Genomic DNA, 20,123 nt, shown 5'->3' with positions numbered 1-20,123 from the left:
CTTATTTTCTGCTACCTGACCTTTAAAGATCAAGGTTCATTAAGGCATGGTGCTATCACCATGCCTATGTTGTTCTCCTATCACTCCATAATCCGTTCCTGAGCGCTCTCATTCCAACACATGACTTCAATTACTATCTATACATTCCTGACTTACAGCTCTAGCCCAAACACCTTGTGGTTTTTTGTTTTGTTTTAGGGGTGTTTTTTTTTTTTTGAGTTCCAGACCAGTATATGCCATTATCTATTCAAAATTTGCACTTGAATGTTTCACAAATACCTCACTTTCAACAAGTCATTGCCTTATTTATTTATTTATTTATTCTCACCTGAGGATTTTTTTTCTTACTGATTTTAGAGAAGGAAGAAGGGTGAGGAAGGGAAAGAGAGAGAAACATTAATATGAGGAGAAGCATCAATTGGTTGCCTCCCTCTCGCACCCTGACTGGTGATCGAACCTGCAACCTATGTATTTGCCCTGACCAGGGATCAAACCTGTAGACTTTTGGTGTATGGAATGACACTCCAACTAACTTAGACACCCAACCAGGGCTCTTGTCTTATTTGGTTATCCATCCAGATTCTCTTTCCAAAACCCAAAGATCAACCTTGACACCTTTTGCTTCCTTACAGCTCACTTCCAGTTAATCATTAAGTCCTGCTTATTTTTAGCTCCTCTCTAATCTGTTCATTTATGACCTTCCCCACTGTGGCTATCCTAGTTGAAGCTATTGTAACAGTCTCCTAATTGGTATGTTTACATCCACTGGCCCTCTTCCAATCTATTCTTTTTTTTTTTCTTTAAGATTTTATTTATTTACTTTTAGAGAGAGGGGAAGGAAGGGAGAAAGAGAAGGAGAGACACATCAATGTGTGAGAGAGACACCAGTTGGTTGCCTTTTACACACCCCCAACTGGGGACCTGGCCCACAACCCAGGCATGTACCCTGATGGGGATTAGAACCAGCAACCTTTTGGTTCATAGCCTGGCACTCAATCCACTTAGCCACACCAGCCAGTTCAGTCTATTCTTTATCTCTATCTGAAGTAACTTTTTTTTTAATATTAATCTTATCATGTTTTTCTCCAATGTGAAAGATTTCAAATCTTTACTTTTAGGATAAAACCCAAAATCTTTACTCTGTAAGAACTTCTTTGTATGACCTGGTCCCTAATTTTCTTTCTATTCCTAGCTCTTGCCTCTCTCGTTCTTATACTCTATACTCTAAACATGAAGGATTTCTTTCAGTTCTTCAAAGTTCTTCTTTCCACATCAGGGTCTTTATACATGCCATCCTCTGCCTGTTATCACTCCTCTTCCTCTATACCTATCCTACCGATTCTTTAAAGTTCAGTTTAGTTCGAATACTAAATTGTAATCTAGTTTTTGTTCTTGTGATGTAAGTTTTTCTGTGTGTTTGTTTTGGGGCTATTTTATATATGTAAGATTATTATGAGATATGTCTTAATTTGGGGTAATTGACTAATGTTGAAATCTCTGGAATTAATCATCAGTATTTAATAGGGAGGTGATGATAAATGTTTTATAAAATTTTATGAAATTCCATCATTTTATAAAATTCCAAGTAGGCCTAATTATTTGTTGAAATATCATTGATCAACCAGTAACTTAGATTTTTCTTAAGTCATTACACCTTCTGTTAGGAATTTTATTTCATAGTAAGATCTATGTTGAATAAACAAACAAAAAGAATTAAATATAATAATTCCACATAAGACACATGTCATATGTGGAATTTTAGAGGAATACTCATCACAAGAATAATATGAGTGTGCTGTAGGAATACCAAGAAGTCTAGTTTAGCTTTGTGAAACTAAGACCTCCAGAGCTTAAAAACAAATAAACAGAATTTATTAACTTGCTAGGCAAGTGAATAGACCAGTGAAGATGTCACTGGATAGTTTGCAGAAGAGGAAAATCAGGGGTTTTTAGGTATTAGGAAAGGAGCATCGTAATGGTTATACTACAGCAGCTGATAACTGGGACAGAGTGAGTCCAAAGTGTGTATATGATTGATTAAAACAAGTTCCATTGTTCAGCAGTCAAGAAAGAGTGTTCAGTTAGGTCCAGTAATGGTCTAGTAAACTGGGGTCACTCAAAGTTCAAGATCAGTTATCCACTTAAGCTGGTTGGAACCAGTTTTGATGAAACATAATGCTCAGTTTTGGTATAATTTAGGCAAATTCTTCTGTAAGTGGGGGCTTTTCCTTGTACAGCTTAAATGGATAGGTGGAATTTGGATTGTTACAGTTAGGGTAGGGAAACTTTTATTTCTCTCTTTAATTAGTTAGATTTATACTACGTTTTTTTTCTTAAAAAGATATCAAAACACTTGTTAAGATGGGGGACTTTTATTAGTTAGCTTTTGCTGTATAACAAAATACCTCAGAACTTTGTGGCTTAAAGCAATCGTCATTTATTTGCTCATCATTTTGTGGGTTGGTAACTCTGTGCTGGGCTCATGGCTCTTCTCTGCTCCACATGGTATCGGTTGGACTTACTCATGCATTGCAGTAAGATGTCAATTGATAGCCTTAATCACTTGTCTATTAGTTGGCTGTTAGTAAAGCAATGGAGGTAACTGGATCATTATCCAGCAGACTAGTCTAGGCTCATTTCCAAGGTGGTGGTGGAAGGGCTCCTAAGTTCAATAAAAGGGCCTCAAAATTCAAGCATGTTTTTCTTTTTCTTTTTCAGTTTTATTGTGATATAATTGATAGTATTCTTCAACTTTCTTCTTGCATATGTTGGCTCATGGTCCACTGGCCAAAGCAAGTCACATATCCGCAGCCAGACCCAAGGGCACAGAAATAGACTCCACCTCTTTCTTTGCAGGGAGGAGCTGCAAAGTTACATTGCATACAAACAGACATGGATACAGGAATGAGAAGAACATGTGGCCATTTTTGCATTTCACCACACTAGTTTTATTCTCCTACCCAGTATCCTTAAATGTGGATTTATACTTATATTCATACTGCTTGCAGTTTATGTCTACTCTAGACTGCCCAAACTTACGAGTTTTGGATGCTATGGAATTTCATTGATTGATGTGGATATCATCATAAGATAATGCAGGCCATAGGAAAGAAATTTTATTCATTCCTTGAATGAGTTACATAACCAATTTAAAGTCATTTAGATTACATGTTCAGTCTCACATATGATAGCCCTGAATCACAAAACTAGGTTTTCTTTCTAAATGTGGTCATTCATAAGTGGGAAGAAATGATCTCTGAGCTGAGACATAAAAGATGTGGAGGATCTAGTAAACCAAAGACAGGGACAAAAGTATTTCATGCAGATGGAAATATAACAGAAACCCAATTTCGTTAATCCATTTTTGTGGTGCAGTGATCAATACGCGTAAGAATCTGGAGACACCCAGTACTTACTACACAATATTGTTTACTTCACTGTTCTGCTTTGGACTCTACGCTTTATAATAGCAGAATCCATAATAGGTGCTCAATAAATGCTTGTGTAATGAGTGAAAAAGTGACTGACTTAGTGATTGAATAATGAGAAAAAGCTAGAAGAAAGACACAGAATAGAGAGTCATGCAGGAATGCAGACAGAATTTAGGAGACTGCTTTATATAGAAGGAGAGAGAGAAGCAGAGGGAGGGAGACAGATCAAGTAGCAGAGGGAGAAAGGGTATAGGAAGAGCTGGAGAGCCAGCAGAGGAAGGGACCTGGGGGCTCTGAGATCAGTGGTAGAGGTTTGGCTGCTTAGCAGTTGTAAATGAGGAACTTAGCATTTCCTTTAAAATACGAATTAATCTTCCAGCAGTTCAGAAACAGGCCCTTCTATGCTATTAAACCACTTGCCTATTTTGGGTTTCAAACTTCAAAGTTTATTCGTGAAGGCTTATTTTCCTAGAGAATTTTGAAGGCCTTATATGGACATAAAGTAATGACTTAGATTGTGGGGTTGTTTATTACCATTATTATTATTATTGATTTTAAATCACCAGTTCTTACTGAAAATTCTTTTGCATTTTAAAATCTGTGGGATAACCCTAGTCCCTCTTCTTTGAAAGATGAAGACCTACCTCAAACATTATTGGAAAATGGTATTTGAAACTAACAGCTATTTAAAAATATATTTTACTTATTTATTTTAGAGAAAGGATATGAGAGGGAGAAAGAAAGGGAGAGAAACATTGATGCCCCACAGAAACATCAATCAATTGCGTCACACGCCTCCAGCCAGGGATCTTGCCCACGATCCACACAGGTGTCCTGACTGGGAACAGAACCAGCAATCTTTCAGTTTATGGGACGATGCTCAAACCACTGAGCCATTTCAGTTATGGTGAAACTTTTTATTATTCTGACCATTTTGGTGTTTCAATCAAAACCAGTCTGGGGGTTTTGAAGTCGTAATAGGGACGATAAACATAGGAACAACTAAAATCACAATTCTTTCCCCATTTTCTACCTGGGCAATGCAGCTCTGTCTGAGGACAAGGGTAACTATTATGCTCAGGGGCTGTAACTCTGGCTGGATAAATTCCTAGACAGAAATCAAAAGTTTGGTCAAAGGCATCAGAATTACTTGAGAGGCTCCCACCTTAGACCTTGAATCAGAGTCCTTTCACATGATTTCTGCATCCAGGGAAGGGAGAGGCCCACCACCTCAAGGCCTTAGTACATTCAACCTTGCTTTTTGTGTGTATGTGGCAGCTCCTAGGGCTATTCTTAGTACTTCTTAAGTATAGTGCTTAGGTGGGTAAAATAAGGCCTACCTCTATAAAAAGTCTAATAATAGTGGAAGGCAGCCTATGATTAATGCGCTGCAGGCTCGAATCAAGGCCAATTTCATGGAGAAAAGACAGGAACAAGGTTTATATGATGCTCTGAACTCTTTTGTTCTGCCATTTGAACAATCTGAATCAAATCCAATGGTCTTAACTCAACATACCTTCTATTTCTACATCCTTAAGAGTATCCAAGATGAAGGAGAAGATTAAAGAGAGACAAGAACAAAGAGAAGGTGTAAACGATCTCAAAGTCAAGGTGGCCAACACACGGAAGCAGGCTCTCCAGGAGCAGTTCGATGAATGGATTGTAGACCCCAAAGGAATGATTCCTATGATAGTGGTAAGAAAGGGGGGTGTATGTGAAGGTTAGGTGGGATGGAAAATAAGAGAGTGATTGCTGGAATACTGAGTGGAGTGCTAAAAACCTCTCTCTAAATTTTCAGTCCTGCTGAGGTAAGTCAATTGTTGGCACATCTAGTCCCTGAAAGTAGATTTCTTTAATTTTCTCTTAGTATTTAAAAAAATTCTAAATTACAGTTCTAAAATATATTGACTCTAGCTGAGGCTCCTAAATTCTTCATTCATACAGAAGAATTTAGCTGGGTTGTATATAATATATACATATTGATATATATAGATACATGTATATTGATATATATGTATCTATATATATCAATATACAAATTGGTATATATATTGATATATGTATTATGCAGATATATGCATATATATCTTGATATATATGATATAAAATATATACATATATAATATATAAGATATATATCTGTAAATCATATATACAGACATAGCTTTCATTTGTTTATTTGTTTTTTATATGCATGTGACTGATTACTTACATGGGCTAAGAGTCCATCTTAGCTCCAGAATATATCTGTATTCTAAGAGTTAAATATTTTCTCTTAGGTATATGAGGTGTGTTTGGAAAAAAATCCAGCCATGGTTAGTATGAGAACGGTTTGCACGACATTGATGTAACCTGGCAGCCAAGGAGAGTGGACTGGAATGTGCATGTGTGAACAATGACAACTTCACTTAACTAGTCAGTGGGGTTGGTAGATGCTGTTGAGTGAGCATGTGTATTGTGTGGCTGTCGCATTCAAAATGACTGAGTGAGTAGAGCAATGAATCTGCATCAAGTTTTGCTTTAAGCTTGAACATTCATCCATGGAAACTATTCAAAGTGAATTATTTTTTATTGAATTTATTAGAGTGACATTGATTAATAAAAGTAAATAAGTTTCAGGTATACATTTCTATAATAATACATCATCTGTATATTGCACTGATTCAGAAGGTTTTGGGGGATGATGCAACAAGTACAATGTAAATAAATGTGGTACAAACACTTCAAAGATGTCTGAGAATCTGTTGAAAGTGATCTATGTTCTGGAAGGCCTGCAACAAGCAGAACACCTGAGAATGTTGAATGTATATGGGCTGCAATCAACAAAGATCAGTGACTGACGGTGCAAGAACTAGAAGCATTCCAAAAACTACTGTGTCCAAGATTTTGATGCAGGATCTTGGTATGATGCATGAAACATGTTGTGGCAAAATTCATTCCACAGCTTCTGCTACCAGAACAGAAGGAACATCATGTTGCAATTGGTAGAACTGTGTGAGGTCCCAAGGTGCCTACTTTGAAGGGGACTGAAGAGTCATTCTCCTATGTACACTGTTTCTTATATCGTGTATCTTCGTCAATAAGTGTCTCTATTTTTCATATTACATGGCTGGATACTTTCTGGGCAGACCTCATATATAGATGTGAGAATACGTACTGATTAGATAAAATAACAAGCATATTTTATGCAAGTTTATTAGAATGACATTGGTTAACAAAAATAAATAAGTTTCAGGTATACAGTTCTATAATAATACATCATCTGTATATTGTATTGTGTGTTGCCACCCCAAGTCAAATCTCCTTCCATCACCATTTCCCCCCCCTCTACCCTCTTCTATCCCCCGCCACCCCCCTTTATCTTTGGTAATCACCATACTGTTTTCCATGTCTATAAGTTTTTCTTTTTGCTTAAACCCTTTGCCTTTTGCACCCACCTCCCCAATGCCCATCCCCAAAGTGAATTACTAAAAATAGACTAAAGATAATCCACAGACTGGAAGAAAATATTTGCAAAAGACATATCTGATAAAGAACTATTAACCAGACTTATGGCCAAGATGGAGGCATAGGTAGATACACTTTGCCCCCTTGTGCAACCAAAAGAAGGACAACAACACATTTAAACATAAAAAATTATCCAGAACTGCCAGAAAATTGAACTGTATGGAAGTCCGACAACCAAGGAGTTAAAGAAGAAATATTTATCCATCCAGATCAGTAGGCTGGGCAGAGACAGGCAGCATGGGCAGAGAGGACTCACGGCAGGCTGGCAGCTGGAGGACCAGGTGGGTGAGGCGGTGGTTGGCGGGCCGGGCGGTCCCACATTTGTGTGCAGATACACCAGGAGGAACAACTGGGAAGCCAGGCAGACTGCGCAATCCAGGGTTCCAACCTGGGGAAAATAAAGCCTCAAAACCTCTGACTGGAAAAACCTGCGGAGAGTAGCAGGAGAAACTCCCAGCCTCACAGGAGAGTTTGTTGGAGAGACCCACAGGGTCCTAGAACATACACAAATCCACCCACATGAGAATCAGCACCAGAAGGGCCCAATTTGCTTGTGGGTAGCGGAGGAAGTGACTGAGGAGTCAGCTGGAAAGCTGGCTGAGAGCTGAGCAAGTGGCATTGTTCTCTTTTGGACCCCTCCTCCACATACAGTGCCACAATGCAGCCAAGTAGGTTGCCCCATCTGGCCAATACATAAGGCTCTGCCCATTTCTATGTAACAGACATGCCAAGACAGAGAAATATGGCCCAAATGAAAGAAGAGATTAAAGCTCAAAAAAAAATACAACCAAGTGATGAAGAGATAGCCAACCTATCAGATGCACAGTTCAAAACACTGGTAATCAGGATGCTTACAGAAATGGTTGAGTATGGTCACAAAATAGAGGAAAAAGTAAAGTCTACAAAAACTGAAATAAAGAAAAATATACAGGGAACCAACAGTGAAGGGAAGGAAACTGGGACTCAAATCAATGGTTGGGAGCAGAAGGAAGAAATAAACATTCAACCAGAACAGAATGAAGAAACAATAATTCAAAAAAATGAGGAGAGGCTTAGGAACCTCCAGGACAACTTTAAATGTTCCAACATCTGAATCATAGGGGTACCAGAAGGAGAAGAGAAAGAGCAAGAAATGGAAAACTTATTTGAAAACATAATGAAGGAGAACTTCCCCAATCTGGCCAAGGAAATAGACTTCCAAGAAGTCTAGGAAGCTCAGAGAGTCCCAAAGATGTTGGACCCAAGGAAGCACACACCAAGGTACATCATAATTACAGTACCCAAGATTAAAGATAAGGAGGAAATCTTAACAAGAGAAAAGGAGAGAGTTACCTACAAAGGAGTTCCCATTAGATTGTCAGCTGATTTCTCAAAAGAAACATTACAGGCAAGAAGGGAATGGAAAGAAGTATTAGAAGTCATGAAAGGTGAGGACCTCTATCCAATATTACTCTATCCATCAAAGCTATCATTTAGAATGGAAGGGCAGATAAAGTGCTTCCCAGATAAGGTCAAGTTAAAGGAGTTCATCATCACTAAGCCCTTATTATATGAAATGTTAAAGGGACTTATCTAAGAAAAAGAAGATCAAAACTATGAACAGTAAAATGACAACAAACTCACAGCCATCAACAACTGAACTTAAAAAACAAAAATAGAAACAAACTAAGTAAACAACTAGAACAGGAACAGAATCGCAGAAATAGAGATCACATGGAGGGTTATCAACAGAGAGGGGATAGAATGGTGGGGGAGGTACTGGGAATAAGAAGCATAAATGGTCAGTACAAAATAGACAATGGGAGGTTAAGAATAGTATAGGAAATGGAGAAGCCAAAGAACTTACATATATAACCCTGGACATGAACTAAGGTGGGAGAATGTTGGTAGGAGGGGAGTACAGACAGGAGGGGAATAGAAGGGGAAAAAATGGGACAACTGTAATAGCATAATCAATAAAATGTATTTTTTTAAAAAATAAAAATAAATTAAAAAAGAACTATTAACCAAAATATACAAAGAACTCATAAATCTTAATAATAGCAAAACAAACAACCAATTAAAAGGTGGGTAAAAGACCTAAACAGACACTTCCCAAAAGACATCCAGATGGCAAATAAGCATATTAAAAGATGCTACACATATGTTATCAGGGAAATGCAAATTAAAACAAGATACTGCTACTCACCTAACAGAATGCCCAAATTTCAGAATACTGACAACACTAAATGCTGACAAAGAGGTGCAGCTACAAGAACTCTCATTCATTGGTGGGAACACAAAATGGTACAGCCACTTCGGAAGACAGTTTGGCAGTTTCTTAGAGAACTAAACATACTCTTGCCATATGATTAGCCATCATGTTCCTTGGTATTGACTCAAAGGAGTTAAAAACATGTCCACACAAAAACATACACATAGATATTTACAGCAGCTTTATTTATAATTGCCAAAATTTGGGAGAAACCAAGATGCCCTTCAGTAGGTGAAGGGATAAATTAACTGTGGTACACCAGACAATGGAATATTATTCAGTGCTAGAAAGAAATGAGCTATCACACCATGAACAGACATGGAGGAACATTTAGGTGCATACTACTAACTGAAAGGAACCAATCTGAAAAGGCAACATTCTGTATGATTCCAACTCTATGATATTCTGGAAAAGTTAAAACTGTGGAGGCAGTAAAAAGATCAGTGGTTTCCAGGAGTGACAGGGGAAGGAGGGGTAAATAGGCAGAGCACAGGAGGGTTTTAGGGTGGTAAAACAATTCTGTATGAAAACATAATGATGAATATATTCATTATACATTTGTCAAAACCCAGAGAATGTACAACACCAGGAATGGTTCCAAATGTAAAGTAAGAACCTTGGGTTATGATATTTCAACGATGGCTTATTGATTGTAACAAATGTATCACTGTGGCGGAGGATGTTGATAATAGAGGCAACGTGTATGTGGTAGTGGGCAGAGAGTAGATGGGACCTCTCTATACTTTTTGCTCAATTTTGCTATGAACCTAAAATTGCTCTAAAGAATGGAGACTGTTTTTAATAAGGGACCGAGGAGAACTCTGACATTTCTTTCTTTTTTCTTTTTGTAATTTAGGAATGAGAAATTATAGAGGGTTCTTTGGGTTGCCAAGTAGGTTGCCAAAGGTACCTTAGCTCCATCATGCCCAATGTCTAAGGGTTGGTAGAAATGTCCCTGAAAGGGGCAAAATAGGTTCACTCTCAGCATTCTAGTTTTTACACAAAAATGATGGGAATCATTGAGGATATATTTGTGAAAGTATTTTATGTACCTTGAAGTATTCTATAAACTAAATGTTAATTATTACTATTCCTGGATTAAGATTACCTAGGACTTAAACTGAAGAACTATAGATGGCTTTAGTCTAAACTAAATGTATGGTAATTAAGAAGTAATATATGATCTTATTGATTTATAGATTCAGAATGTTCTTCATGAATTTTTTCAAAACCCAGATTTCCAGCTTGGTAAGCATGCCTATTACTAGAGTATTTATGTCTCTCTCTCTTTTGTGGGGAAGGGAGGGATGCTGAATTAAAATGAAGAGTCAACATTGAGATGGATGTTATTCAAAGCTATTATAGATGTATTTTCAATACTAAAGCTTTTTTTCTCTTACAAGATGGAGTATGTAGAAAAGCAGAGAAGCAATGAGTGATTTTCAATCCTTCTAGCTTAGTGCCCTATTTTGTTACAAATGTTCTGTAATACCCCTTTATTATCCTATCAAATACCTAGAAAATATTTCTTACAGAGAATTTTAAAAGAAAGATTTAATGTCATGTATGTGATACAATGGGGAAATAAAAGAAATGATATAAGAATTATATGTATTATTTCACTATATAAATGCTTGGTTATAACTTCATTATAGAACATAATGGAGTAGTAACATTTGTACCTACTTATAATAAATGTTTAGATATAAAAGTAAAATTATATCTTAAATTGTATCTAATTGACCATTTCTTTTATTTGAAAGTTTGAAATAAGGACAAAATGAATGGATTTGTATATGTATGTAGAATCCCCATGAATAGAAGTATAAAATTCAGACTGACACAGGTGTGTTGTATTGGAGTTCAGATACACTGTATATTACCTCCCATTACATAATTTCCTGAAATGGTGACTAACTTGGTAAAGTTCCAGAATGAAGCAGAGTACAATCCTCTCTCAAATTTTCATAGTAGTTACATTCTTCAAAAATTCAACAACAAAAATGTTCTGTGTTTATGTGTAAAATAGAATTAAGTTCTAGACTCCAAATTATTCTAAACAGATTTTTCGCCTACTTGAATGTCTGGCAGGAGAGGGAGAGTCTTTATTGTGCAGGCATTGTAGGAGTTCTGCCCCTACTCCTACTCCCCATCACTGTAGCAACAAAAACTCACCTACACATTTCCTCCATGCTCACAAGGGAGGAGGGAGACAGTACTATGTCTACAGATAGCCACAGATTTTGATGCTTTTGTTTTCACAGCGGTTTCCTTACATGAGATTAAGCAGAAAAAAAAACAATACAAAAACAATTGACTTACTGAATACAGAACTAGCGTTTGGGTCCTGAAATTACATAATTTATAGCCAATTGATTTTTTCAGTTGATTTTTGCCCACTTTATTACATTGATAGCAATAGATTGTCTGAAGTCTGTTCTCACTTTTAAAAATAAAGTGGTACTTTGGTACTCATCGTTAATTTGTTCCGGAACTCCTGACGACTGCTGAAACTGGCAAGTACCGAACTATGCAGCATTTTCTCTTATGGGGCGGGCGACGTGACTCATTACAAGTTCCCAGCAAGGGCCAAGTGCTGAAACATTTTTTCCTCGTCAAAATGTGAGTACAGGGCTTGACGAGTTATGAAGCAGACGAGTACCGGGGAATAACTGTAAAATATACCTTTTATCTTTCCAATCACTTTCCCAAATATGATTTGGGCCTTGCTGTCAGCTTTTTCGCTTTCTACCTTTATAGCCTATCTAAAAACTATAATTCTTCACAGTCAGCACATCCTCAACTCACCTTTCAGAAACATTTTGAGATTACTTTTTAAATTTATTTAGTTTTTGATGGGGGTACAGAAGGAATGAGTTAAAAGAACTCTTATTTGAGACTGTGATAAAATTAGAGAAATTTAGAACACTCTAGTTGACAGTAATTGTTTCTTCTCTTACCTCCTGTTCTATAGAGTATTTATTTTCTGTACCATTTATTCATTCAGTATTTATTGAGTCCTCACTTAGTTCCAGATATGGTGATGGGTAGAGGGTAAAAAGAAGATTACGTTCCCACTGCCCTTAAATTGCTCAAAGTTCAGCCAGGGAACAGACACATATACACATAATAACAACTGTTACTAGTAGAAACCAGTCTGGCTTGCATAATCTTCTGGAGCTTGGGGGAAGGTCTCGGATGGAGATAATAGTATTTAATGGGTAAGCTTTACTGAAGTTTATGTAGTCTTTTTATGATAACTGACATCTCATAATAAGCAGTTAAAAAAATCAAGAGTGACTAAAGAATATTTTTATGCACCAGCCCCTGATTGGCAGGAGGAATTACTGTTAGAATTGGGAGAGGAAGTCAGTGTATTGATTGTTGAGCTTTCATACAATTTGCTTTTTTGTGTCTTGGAAGGTCAATAGGGATCACATAATTGCCACATTAAATGGAGGTTTAAAAAATCTTTATTCAAACTAACTGCCACATTCACCATTATTTAACTCTGTTATTCATGAACCTTTTTTTCTTTGCTTTTGTAATATCATTCTCTCTTGATTTTTTTCTTCTATCTTTGATCACCTTTTAGTATTTTTGTTTCTTAGTTCTTCTTTTTTCACACCTTAAGTGCTATTTGCCAGAGTTTACTTTTTGATTCTGTTACCACTTTACACACTATATGTACTATGGGTTTTTCTTACCAAACCCATAGCTTCAGCTGACTCATCCATATTCCCATCCCATACCTTCCCCCTGGGCTCCAGGTTCTGTTTCAAAAGATCTATAAGGTGAGTGGTTAAGTGAAGAAAGCAAGTTGCAGATCAATATGATCACATTTATATACAGAAAAACAAAAGAGATGTGTGTGTAGTCTTTTCTACTATTGATGTGCATATTTGTTTTTGTTTTATTTCAACCTGGCCATTAAAAACATAGGCACATTCTTGTCAGTGTTTGGGTTGTTTGGTTAAATAAAAGCCAGGAACAATGATAATTTTGTAGTGATTGGAATATTACCAAACTATAAATCATTTTCTTTATTGTAAATATTGACAGACATTAATTAAGAAACACTTTTATGTTCTTCTTTTAAAGCACTGTTATATGAATATAAAACATGAATGTATTATAAACACACTAACTAGCAAATAACTTTATTCCATAATTAGAATCGAGTTGCAAACAGTTGAATATTGCTGACTCAATGGAACAAAGATTGAACAAAGTGGAATTTACAGAAGTAAGAAGTTATATTATTCATTATTTGACTCAAATTACTTTGCCAATTTCAGTTGTCTTTGGGGGGATGTCACATATATATTAACTTAGAATTAAATTAAATAAAAGCACAATAATTTATTTTATCAATTCTAAAATGTACACTTTAAAATATTTTAATGCCTCTGAAATTAGGTTACATCTTATAGTCAAAGGTGTCTTCGAATTTCTTCCAATCAATGGCACTCATAATGTTAAAGTGTGAAAACCTTCCACTGACACCTTCAGGTAAGATCAAGAAGAACCAGCTTCTAGTATTCAGTGAAATCTGGTTACACAAATAATAATGAGATCTAAAACTTACCTATGGGCCAGGTACTGTCCTAAGCTATCCATATACTGTGGGGCAAAAGTAGGTTACAGTTGTGATTATGCAAAAGATGGAGTTTATTTTTGTATTATTATTTATTAATTATTGCATTATTTTCCATATGAAAAACTGTAAACCTACTTTTGCCATACCCTGTATATTAACTCAGATAATTCTTTCAAAAATCCTTATTCCTAATTTCATAGATGAACGTACTGAGGTGCAAAAAGGTTAAGTAACTTGCACAAGGTCTGACAACTAGTGGAATTGGGGAAATTTGTATTAGGCAGTCTTGTTTCAAAGTCTACATAATACTGCATCTGAGAAAGTATGATTCTATTGTAATGGAATAAGCAAAAGAAGCAATTTAATGGTACCAGAGTTGTAAATCTTCTATAGCCTATTTTTATATTTTTCATCTCTTTCTTCTAATTCCCCATATTTTCTCTGAGTTCCGGAGTCATGGTGACTTTCTCCTGCTGCTCTCCTACACCCTTGCACCATTGAGGGTGATGACTATGCACTACATACAGTTACAAGGTTCTCTATGAAGGATTTCTGACATCTTTCTTGAAATGCTTACCACATAGATAAGAGTTTGGCAATCCTTTCTTAGTTATGTCCTGTATTTTCTTACATTCTGTATTTGTTCTGTGTTTTTTTAATATTCTGTAGTGTCTGTTTGGTATCCATTAGTCACAGGGCCAAAGTTGTTCGTATCTTCCCCCTGATTTGGAGTCCATACTCTGAACCACCTCCTTATTTAAATCTAACTCACCAAGCCAATATTTTTCAAGGTTTCTCAATTATTTAAAAATTTTAAAAGATGTTTTCTAACTCGCAGAATTTTTTTGTTAATTTTTATGTAAAGAAATCTATTGATTTTTTTTAGGTCTTTCCCACTTTTTCTATGCTTAGAAGCTTTTCTCCTTCCCAAGATAACTAAATATCCATCCAATTTTTTCTAGCTCTTTTTATTTTTTTAATTAATTAGAAAATTATTTTGATAAATAATTAAGGGAGAATCTAACTTCATTTTTCCCCTAAAATGACTAATCAAATATACCACTCTATTTATTGAAAAACCTTTCCTTTACATGTAGCTAATTTTTATCATCCTTTTCTTCTTTCCAATGGAAAATAAAAGTAGAACACTTTACAAAATTTAAATTACTGAAATCTTTTAACACATATGTAAATTCAGTTTTGTGGTTGCTTCTCACACGCCCCCTACCAGGGACCTGGCCCTCAACCCAGTCATGTGACAAAGACTGGGAATAGAACCGGCAACCCTTTGGTTCGCAGGCCGGCTCTCAATCCACTGAGCCACACCAGCCAGGGAAAGATTATGTGTGTTTTAATACATTAATTATTCTGTAGGTATCAGATAAATCAAAACCAGAAGGATGGAAAAGAGGATTTTCTTTTTTAAAAAACTCAGCTGCAAATAACATAACGATTTTCAGTAAAAATCTTTTCAATCTTTCCCCTGTAAATTACACAGAATTGGTGAGAAAATCCTGGTTCCATGTGGTCTCTTGTCACCTTGCCTGCTGTTGACAAAGCCATCATCCTTTCATTGTCTTTTCATATTTCTTGAGAAAGGCAATTCAATTTGCCAGATTGCAATGAAAAGATTAATTACGGTGTGACTTCTCACCCCTGTTCAATTGAGAATAAAAGTATTTCAGAGCTCCTATTCTACCTATGAATGCCAAAATAACATCATTGGAGTAAATTTTTTAAAGTTTAGAGAATTATTATCAAAGTAATGTAAAAATGAACTCTCAGTTTTCCCAATTTGCAGAGAGAGGGAGATCTTCTCTAACAATGTCATGTTAAAATGTAACTTCTTCAATTCTTTCATGTGATTGGAGACCTTTTCGTATATCGTATCTCCTCAGTACTAAGATGAACAGTTTTCCTTTCGCACTTCTAAAATCGAAATGCATCTTAAAGGTGATGGGGATGTCAATGGCCTGGGTGATGATGAGTTCATGGGTTTATACTTATTTCCAAACCCTTGAATTGTGTATATTAAATATGTACAGATTTTTACACATCCACTATACCTCAATAAAGTGTTTTTCTAAAAAAGATGAGTCTTACAATCAATGTATACATTTAATGAAATAATATTTTCCTCTCTTCTCCAACCCCCAAAATCTGTCCTTATAGTCTATCTTATGATTGGTGATTTTTGATAATTGAAAAAAAATGCTATTTGTACTTTATAGGTAAAGCACCTAATATAAAATAACAAAAAATGAAATTAAGAGAATTGTTAAAGGAGTACCTGATAATGAAAATAAGCAGTCAAACAAAACTAAGCAGATTTCAAAATTTAAAATAATTTAATGGAACCAAGACTTTCTTATATTTGTAAGTGTTAAAGTTTTATATTTGTAAAATTTAAAATTAATAAGGATGATAGGACACTTTTAAACTTTATGAGTTTATAGAAAATTATAATAGAATATATAAAATGCATTAGAAATATACAATAAATGAACAAAAAATCCACAATAATTGTGGCAATATTAAAACTTTTTTGATAACAGCTCTATTGAGATATAATTCACAAACTACTTATTTTTCTATAGCTGCTATAACAAATTACCATGAATTTGGTGCCTTAAAAAATCAGAAATGTATTCTCTCACAGTTCTGAGGAGCCAGAAGCCCAAAATAATTACCACTGGGCCAAAATCAAGGTGTCGGTGGGGCTGCACTCACTCTGGAGGGTACAGTGGAGAATTGCCCATTGCTGCCTCTGGTGGCCACTTGTATTCCGTGACTTATGGCCACATCACCGATCTCTGCCTCTGTGGTCACAAGGCCTCTTCTTTTGTGTGAGAAATTTCCCCTTTACAGGGGCACGTATGATTGCATTTAGAGCCCAACCAGGTAATCTAGGATAATTTCCTCATCTCAAATGCCTTAGCTCAGCAATCTTCAGCTGGTGTGCCACAGCTCAAGAGGCACACTGGTGTGCTGCAAGAATTTTTAAAACATGCAATACCTTACTGTTTAGTTAGGGGCATGGGCCTCTTTTCCCTGAGATTGTCAAATTAAAAAAATGACAACAGCTAATACAACAATAGCCATCTGGGGTGAATGAATCAGAATTATACCTATTTCTTTTTGTCAGAAAATATTGGCAAAAAAATATTTTTGGGGGTGTGCCACAAAATTTTAGTAATTAGTTTATGAAAAAGGTTGAAAATTGCTGCCTAAACTCAATCACAGCTACAAAGACTCTATTCCCATATACGGTAATATTGACAGGTTCCAGGGATTAGGATCTGACATTTTTGAGTGTCATTATTCAACCTTCTACCCATACCTTATACTCATCCATTTAAAGAATATAACACAATGGTTTTTAGTATTTTACAGATGGTTTACAATGGTTTTTATATTTACAGAATTGTATAACCATTAAAACAATCCATTTTGGAGCATTTTCATCTACCCAAAAAGAAACCCGTATCTATTTGCAGTCATTTCCCATTTCCCTCCTAACCTCCAGCCAAGACAACCACTAATCTACTTCCTGTCTCTTATAGCTTTACCTATTCTGGAAATTTCAAATAATTGATATCATAAAATATGTGGTCTTTTGTTATTGGTTTATTTTACTTAGCATAATGTTGTTAAGTTTCATTCATATTTTAGCATGTATCAATACTTCATTTATTTTTATTGCTGAATAATATTCCTGTGTAGACATATCACATCTTATCTATCCAGTCATCAATTGATGGACATTTGGGTTGTTTTTACTTTTTGACTATTGTGAATATGAACATTTATACATATTTAAGTTTTTATGAATGAGAGTTCTAGTTGCTTCACATCCTTGTCAACACTTGTTATTCCCTGTTTTTGTTTTGTTTTTTTACTTTTAAATTATAGCCATTTCTGTGGGTAAGAAGTGGTATTTAACTGTGGTTTTGAAATGCATTTCCCTGATGGCTAAATTGATATTGAGCATATTAATATGTGTTTATTGGCCATTTATATATCTTCCTTGGAAAAATGCCTATTTAGATCTTTTGACCATTTTTAAATTGGGTTGTTTGTTTTTTATTATTGAGTTATGAGTACTTTATGTATTCTAGATATAATCCATTGTCAAATATATAATTCGTAACTATTATCTCCTTTTTTGGTGGGTTATCTTATTACTTTCTTGATGGTAAACTTTGAGGCACAAAAGTTTTAAAGTTTGATGAAGTCCTGTTTATCTAACTTTTTTGTTTTGTGGCTTTTGCTTTTGGTATCATATCTAAGAAACCACTGCCTAATTCAAGGTCATAAAGATAGATGTTTAAGTGTTATAGTTTTAACTCTTACATATATGTCTGTTTAAGTCTTCGATCCATTTTTAGTTCATTTTTGTATATGGCATGAAATAGTAAAGCTTTAAAAAATATTTGATATGTCAAAATGACAAAAAATAAGTAAGGATATAAAGAACCTGTATTATCAGTAAGACATTATATAAGTGTATGTTGAATTTTAATCCCTATAGTGACCCTATTCTGTGTCCCAGTTTGCATGGAATATTGGTAAAAATTTACTATAAATAGACCACCAAGAAAACCATGTAAGTTCTAAAAACTAGAAATCTGACATGTTAGATTCTCTTGTTATGCAATGAAACTGGAAGATAATAAAATTTAAAATTATTTAAGCCCAACCTTTTGGACATTTAAAAATACTCTAATAATTCTTGGGTTAAAATTTTACAACTAATTTTATGAAATGCTACTAAGTGTTTACTCAGATAAGAAATTACAGTCCAAAATCTTTTAAAAATGGCAGAGTGGGGAATTTTAAAAACAGATAAATATAAAGATAGAATAACTGCATAATTATATATTCCCATGCCCTAGAATTAATTCTTGTTAAAACCTTGGCATATTTTCCAAGAAAAGCTATTCCATTTTGTAAAAATTATCATGAACAAAAAAATGAATTTAAACAACACATGAAATTATGAAGATGGGTATTTTAAAATCACAATTAAATTTATTACCCAGAAATGATCATCATCACCCTTAGGTGAACATCATTTTAAACAACTTTATATACTTTGTCTCAACAGGTAAATGGGTATATGACATTGCAGATGATCATAAATTCTGTTATAAAATTTTAATTACTTAAAACATTTTGTTGTACTTGATTCTAACAGAAGAGAAATTGAAGTAAAATTAAGGAAATTGTTGAAATTGAACATATCTTCCAAAAAGTTATTCTAAAATAATTCTAAGAAAAGACCATATGATGAACAGCCAAAAAGGTTGCAGTCATTATCTTTTAATATCAGATCAATTATAGAAATAACATTTGATACCCTATTAGAAAAGGTGAAGGTATTTAATATTTTTCCATCTTTTTCTATCCTTTTTCCTTGTATCTCCAATTTTAATTATTTATTTTATAATTTTAATTTTATCCATATTTATACCACTCATGTTCTTTTCTGTAATTACAATTCCCATAGTTGCTTAATCTTAGTCTAATATTTAAATGGATTTGAGGTTCACTTTCTGTCCTTTTGCAATGACTTTGCTATTCCTAGGTTATTTATTTTGATTCATCTCTTAATTGGCTGAATTTATTGTACAGTAGTTTTTTTAGGAAGGTCACATGGGTGCTATATGTCCTAAGTTCTTTAATGTTGAAAATGTCTGCATATTGCCTCTAAAATAGTGCCTTGGATGAGTCACATTTTCTTTTTACCCCAAAACAATATAGACATTGTTTTCTGATATTGAATGTTGTAAAGTATGATGTTAGTATTACTTTTTTTCTCCATTCATTTTATTTAATTCAACAAATAGGTACATATACACATCACACATGAATATATATATGTGTATACCATATATAATATTTATATATATGTGTATGTGTATACATGTATGTATATCTATACAATTAAAGGACAAAATGGGTAATATATACCTAATAATACTTGATACAAATTCATTGGCATTAACATAATTCTTTTGTGGATATCTATTTATCTCTCTACATAAAATTTTGTTTTAATGAATAGGTTACACTATTATTATTAGTTTTCCTGACATTTCCCAACTTCTCTTCCTGAATTGCAAACAGCACATATTCAGATACTTATTTTTTACTTTATTTGTATTGTTGACACTATTACAAATGTCCCCATTCTTCCCCTTCAGGTACTTTCTTTATAGAGAAGAGCTGTTAGTTGCATCAATTAGAAACCAAGAAAGTATTTCTTGAATAGAAATATTTATTGAAAGTATTTGATTATCTAATCAATAAATCACTGAGCCATCTTATA

The 20,123-nt window shown here is 34.7% G+C and overlaps 1 protein-coding gene across 3 annotated transcripts in view; it reads left to right on the top strand.

Annotated features, from left to right (window-relative positions):
* EFCAB5 (EF-hand calcium binding domain 5) overlaps window positions 1–20,123 on the top strand; it is an 86,635-nt gene that overhangs the window by 13,402 nt on the left and 53,110 nt on the right. For all 3 annotated transcript variants that reach the window (XM_045199204.2, XM_045199206.2, XM_045199207.2), the window contains exons 3-5: window positions 4,970–5,126; window positions 10,392–10,440; window positions 13,368–13,438. In XM_045199204.2, the coding sequence (XP_045055139.2) occupies window positions 4,970–5,126; window positions 10,392–10,440; window positions 13,368–13,438 (277 nt within the window). The remainder of the gene's footprint in view (window positions 1–4,969; window positions 5,127–10,391; window positions 10,441–13,367; window positions 13,439–20,123) is intronic.

The sequence above is a fragment of the Desmodus rotundus genome, chromosome 9, assembly GCF_022682495.2.
Source record: "Desmodus rotundus isolate HL8 chromosome 9, HLdesRot8A.1, whole genome shotgun sequence".
NCBI lineage: Eukaryota > Metazoa > Chordata > Mammalia > Chiroptera > Phyllostomidae > Desmodus > Desmodus rotundus.
Note: the sequence above shows the minus strand (reverse complement) of the source record. Positions and strands in the feature narration are given on the sequence as shown.